Here is a 6,106-nt window from a genome sequence, read left to right as displayed (position 1 = left end):
CAATTTTACAATTCACTAGTAGGTCTTAATCTGCAGCTCAAAAAACACCGATTTAGAAAATACCTTTATAAAATGATGAGGAAGCTGAGAGTGTACTTGCTCACAGCTACACTGCCATTATTTGGAACTTGGCAGAATTTGGATGCACTTGTAATGTTCACACATTCAGAATATTATCTGTTTTAAAGGGGAAAGTGGAGGCCACTCAGATAAGACATAAAGAGAATTAGAGCTTGTCACTGCTTTGCACATGGCAACTGATAACTGAGCATTAAAATTAGCAGCTGAAAAAAATCAAGTTCAAATGATATGTGTGTAAAAAACCCTTGTAGAATTGCAGAGATTGGCAAGAACAAATCAAAGATGAAACCTCATAAAATTTAGTATTAGGATCTAATAAAAAATAACAATTTGTTCAAACCACCTAACATTATGGCCATATGCTCTTTTAAACTTGAGCGTATCCCTTCTCCCTGCTTCTGGAGCGGCTGGCGATTACTGCACGAGCCCGGGGCGGCGCTGCGTGGCTGGGGACGGTTGGGGTGCGCGTTGGCCATAGTGGAAGCTGCTGCGACCACCATGCAGTTGACGGTGAAGGTGCTCCAGGGCCGCGAATGTAGCCTGCAGGTGCCGGAGGATGAGCTGGGGTCGACACTGAAACACCTGATCTCAGAGAAGCTGAACGTCCCTGTGTGCCAGCAGTGGCTGCTGTTCAAGGGCACGGTCCTGGCATATGGGAAACGACTGTTGGATTACAGCACTGGGGCCAATTCCAAGCTCAACCTAGTGATCAAACCTCTGGAGAAGGTGTTACTGGAAGAAGGCACAGCCCAGAGACTGGCCACCTCCCCACCCCTACCCGTCTGGCAGCTGATCTCTAAAGTCTTGGCTCGCTACTTCAGTGCGGCAGATGCCAGCAGGGTCCAGCAACAACTACAGAGGGATTACGAGAGGTCTCTGAGCTGCCTGACGCTGGATGACATCGAATGCTTGGCCAGCTGCTTTTTGCACCTTGAAGTGACTGAGGCTGTGGAGAAGGGGTTCTCCAAATAGCATTCTCCTCCTCTGGAGGAGCCCGAAGCCAGGCCTCAGCTGCATGTTGCATTAAATGTGTTCTCATGTTGCAGTTTGGCTCATACTAATAATAGCTGGCTTATACCTGCCCCTTGCTAGGTGCTTGGCACCACTTGGCACTTGACCTGGGTTTGCTCCCATACCCCACAGAATAGATGAGACAGCACATTGGAGGCAGCTAGAAGTCAAGTGGGGAAGCCAGTATCTGAGTCCAGCCAGCTTCTAGAAGTGCCTTAGTGTGAGAAGGAGAAAGGGGCTGTTTGGAGGGATGGGCTTTATAGTGTTTCATGTTTAGCCCACTGAGAATAAACCCTCAAGTGACTCCCTCCCAAGCTAAAAGGGGAACCAACTGGCGCCTGCTGTCCAGTCCTGTCACCTGACCTCTGGCGGGTCTGGCATTGCGTTCAACTAACCTTAACCTATGCAGGAGGCCAAATGACAGCCAGCCCTAGGACTCCTCAGCTGCTGCAGACAGTGTATGCTCAAGGAAGGAAAAGCAGGTTGGGGGCTGAGGAGTCAAAAAGTAACCCCAGCTCTGTGCTTTGTTGTTAGGCAAGTCCCTGTGCCACTTTGGTCCCCCAACCGTTGACTCTACAGTGAAAGCCACTCCTCTGACCTAAGTCAGTTTCCTTTGTCCTTACCCTAGCCCAGAGTGGGGAGTCTCTGCAGTGATCCTCCTCCTTGTGTCTCCTCCTTGTGTTAAACAAACTAAAGCCAGAGGTGAAGTGATGGCTAACTGTGGCTCACAGATGGGATGTCTTGGCCCTTGGTGACACAGCTCTTCTCTGGGGCACCCTGTCTGCTTGTTTTCTCCTCCCAGAAGCAGATGGTTCTTACCCATTAGGGCTGACAGGTGACTAGGCAAGGCAGTGTCAGAGCTAGGACTTGGCTTATGCCACCATACCTGGACACTTCCTGGGCCGCCTGTGTACGGGAGCTTTCACTTTGCACACCTCTCATTGCCTGAGAGGAAACCTCATGATGCCAGGGAGGGGGCAGAGGTGTGAGGTGGGTGGCACTGGTTCCTCCTCCACCCTGCCCTGTGCGTGGACACTAGAGGTCATCTAAGCTCCTCCCCCTTGGAGGAGGGCCCCCAACGGCGGCAGAGGCTGGAACGAAGCCACCTGCAGGAGAATGCAGGTTGTATTAGTCCATTTTTGTTGCTTATAACAAAATACATGGAACTGGGTAATTTATAAGAAAATGAAATTTACTTGCTTACAGTTTCTGAGGCTGGGAAGTCCAAACTCTATCTGGTGGTGGTGACAGTGACCCAGGGGTCTCACATTGCAAGATGGTGGAAGCAGAGAGAGCAGAGAGAGAGACAGAGAGACAGAATCTCCTCTTCTTTTAAAGCCCTCAGAACAACGCCCCGACCACCATTTTTAATCCATTCACTACTGCACAGTCCTAACAATCCAATCACCTCTTCAAGGCTCTACCTTACAATTACCATAATAGGATCTCTCACCCTCAGCATTACAGTGGGGATTAAGCTTCTAATTTAAGAAACGTGGGACACAATTCAAGCTTCAGTGAGGTTTGTGGGGACATAATTCAATACACTATACGGGTCCACCTCCACCCCCCCTTAAGGGAGCTGTTCTCAGTGTGGTCAGGGCTGCACCTTCCTTCCCTGTCCAAGGCACTCCTGCCTGGGTCTTGTGGGGTGAACACTGGGTCCCTGGGCTTGAAAGATGGACATAGGCCTGATGGGTGAAGGCTCTGAAGAGCAGACAAGAGCCCCTGGTTCTCCCCCAAAGCTGGAGGTATTACACAGCAGGGGCCCACTTAGTGGCATGTGTGGTCTGGCAGCTCAGATGACAAACTTACCAATGCTGTCGTTTGAGTCACTAAATTTATTTTGAAAAACTAAAGAACACTGAAGGTGAATGTGAGACTTTTACTTTTATCCAAAAGGGACTATATTAGCTAGGCTGCTTTTGCTTTCCAATAATTGGTTTAACAATAAAAGACATTGGTTTAATCAATAAAAAAATAAACTTAAGTGTATAGAATAGAGATTTGAGTCAAGACATGACATCACAGATCATGGAAATATTAATGCTGTTAATACACATTGTTCAGTCATAGATATTTAAAGAAATGATACATGGAATATTCCAGAGATTGAAAGAACCTTATAGCCCATCAAGTTTTATCCCTTTACTTTACAAAGAATATGAAAAATTTTTCCTGAAAAATTAAGGAAACTGAGAGCCCATAGTCCTTTAGACTTCACAAGTCATCCTACCATGCCTCATATGATATTTACTCCAGTCACTGCCTAAAAGCTGATATAAACTTCTCAAGAGAAGGCCTTTGGTTTTTATTGTGGTGGTGGTTTTCTCATACCTTTTGTACTTCAGGTCTAGGAGAGGGATAGTAGTCACATTATAGCTTTTAGACTACTTTTCTTCCTCTCCTATTCTACTGAGGCTCATGGAAGTGTTGTGCTACTTTATCCTCCATGGTGGTGCTATCACTCATCAATCTCCTTGTTTCTCGTCCTCATCCATGCCACTTGCTCACACTCTTCTTTACACTACTGCCATCATTCCCAATGAATCTATTCTGTCTCTCAGTCCCTTGACCTCATCATTGCCATTATCCTTTTTCTAACACTCTGTATTAGCAGCCTACTTCCAAAGTCACACTTGGTAACCTCTCAGCAACTGATACCACCTATCCCTGGCATCTAAGATTCAAATAGCTCACTTTAAGATACCTGTCTCCTTTACTTCCAGGTCATTTGCTGAACTCCCACAATTATAGCTTTTCACCTCATCAAGGTCATCCATTGACTCCACCACTCTTTTCTGGGGAAGGGGGTGCTATTAATCTTGTCTTGACCTTAGATTGTTAAGACCTCTGTCTTAATTCAGATTCCATGGTTCATCACTATGAACATATTCTTGCAAATACCGTTGATGCCCTTATCCTTCTCTCCATGGTCCTTATTTGGCAATCTCAAATTCCAACTTCTTTTGTATAGTCAAACTGTGATGAGTTTAATCACACACTGGGTGGACTGATTCCATTTTCTATTAATGAACACAAAACCCAAATTTGTACTTTGCATTTGTCTTAGCTTGGGCTCCTATAACAAAATACCATAGACTGGAGGCTTAAAAAATAAACATTCATTTCTCACAGTTCTGGAGGTTGAGAAGTTCAAGATCAAGGCTGGCAGATTTGTTGTCTGGTGATGGTCTTCTTGTTGGTTTGCAGATAGCAGCCTTCTTGCTGTAACCTTTCATGGTGGAGAGATCACCTCTCTCCTGCCTTTTCTTATAAGGACATTAATTCCATCATGATGGCTTCACCTTCGTGACCTTACTACCTCGCAAAGACCCTCACTTCCAAATACTCTAACATTGGGGATTAGGGTTTCAACATATAAATTTGGGGCATAGGGGATGTATTAGTCCCTTTCTGTTACTTATAACAAAATACCTGGAACCGAGTAATTTATAAAGAAAACAAAATTTATTGCTTATGATTTTAGATACTGGGAAGTTCAAAGTCCAGGGAACACAGCTGATGAAGGCCTTGGTGGTGGTGACAATGACCCATGGGTCTCACATGGCAGAAAATGGTGGAGCAGAGAGAGAGAGAGAGACGCTCACGTACTCTACTTTTTATATGTCCATGAAAACCTGTGTGTTAATCTTGTTGTTCAAGTCTTTCATATCCTTTCTGATTTTTAAAAATCTACTCATTCTATTAATTACTGAGACCTACATTAAAATCTCCCACTGCATTTATGGTTTTGCATATTTCTCCTTGTTGTTCTGTTAATTTTTACTTTATTTTGATGCTATATTTTTAGGTTCAGGTTAAAAATGGTTTTATCTTCCTGGAAAAGTATACCTTTGATCTCTGTAAAGTGATTCTCTGGCAATGCTTTTTGACTTACATCACATTTTGATTGATTTTTTGCCTGATAATACTATGGATGCTCTAGCTTTCTTTTGATTAGTATTTGAATTATACATATTTTTTCTATTCTTATACTTTAACATTTTTGTATACTTAGTTTTTAAATATTGTCTCCCTTAATTAAAATGTATTTTTTAAAAAAATCTCATCTAAGAACCTTTATTTTTTAACTGGGACATTGGATTGATTTGCATTTAAAGGAATTAATAATAGGTTTTGGTTTTAAATAACCATCTTATTTGGGCTACTTCTCTCTTTTATTGCCTTATTTCAGATTGAGTACTTTTTAAATCATTTAAATTTTTTCTACTATTTTAAAAGTTATATTCTTTTATTTTTTCTTTTAGTGGTTCCCTAGGAATTACAATATGTTTATTTAATTTATCAAGTCTAAAGTTAATCGGTACCTTTATTTTTCTCTGGGATAATAAAAGAGTCTTAGAATACTTTTAATCATGTTATTTCCCTCCTCAGTTATAAATTATGCTTTTTTATTGAGAAATAATTGATTAAACATGTTTGTGGGGTACAGAGTTGAATATCAATAACTATGTACACTGTATGATGATCCAATCAAAATTAGCATGCTCATCATTACAAAAAGTAACCATTCCTTGTGTCCATTAACCAATTTCTCCCTAGCACCTCTCCTCTTCTTCCTTTCCCACCTCTTATAACCACAGTTCTGTTCTCTCCTGAAAGTTCAATGCATTATTGTGATTGTTCTTTCTCTCCCTCCTTCCCTCCCTCCCTCTCATCCTTCCTTCCTTCCTTTCTTTTGCTCCCACTTATGAGTGAGGACATGTGGTATTTCTCTTTCTGTGCCTGGCTTGTTTCACGTCACATAATTTTCTCCAAGCTCATCCATATAGGGTTTTTAAAAAAATCTTAATTACATTTTAACTTTAAAAACATTATAATTATTATTGTTTTAAAAAATTAATGTGATTTTAGATTTACCCACGTATTTACCTCTTTCTTGGTTCTATATTCTTTGTATCATCATAATTTTTTCTTCTGGAATATGCTTTCTTCTTGGAATATATACTTTAGAATTTCTTTTAGTGAGATTCTGTTGCAGGCAAATTCT

General features: G+C 41.9%; 1 protein-coding gene across 1 annotated transcript; it reads left to right on the top strand.

Annotated features, from left to right (window-relative positions):
• Positions 1 to 540: 540 nt before the first annotated feature.
• LOC134367664 (ubiquitin-like protein 4A) lies at positions 541 to 1,053 on the top strand. Its single transcript, XM_063084409.1, has one exon. It carries the CDS (start codon positions 580 to 582, stop codon positions 1,051 to 1,053), a length of 474 nt encoding a protein of 157 aa, XP_062940479.1. The 5' UTR covers positions 541 to 579.
• The last annotated feature ends 5,053 nt before the right edge of the window (positions 1,054 to 6,106 follow it).

Source organism: Cynocephalus volans, chromosome X (assembly GCF_027409185.1).
Source record: "Cynocephalus volans isolate mCynVol1 chromosome X, mCynVol1.pri, whole genome shotgun sequence".
NCBI classification, from domain to species: Eukaryota; Metazoa; Chordata; class Mammalia; order Dermoptera; family Cynocephalidae; genus Cynocephalus; species Cynocephalus volans.
The sequence above is the reverse complement of the archived record's forward strand: the minus strand, read 5'-3'. Positions and strand labels throughout refer to the sequence as shown.

Coding starts and splice junctions, on each gene's coding strand:
- LOC134367664 (XM_063084409.1), top strand. CDS start 580: ATGCAGTTGACGGTGAAGGTGCTCCAGGGCCGCGAATGTAGCCTGCAG.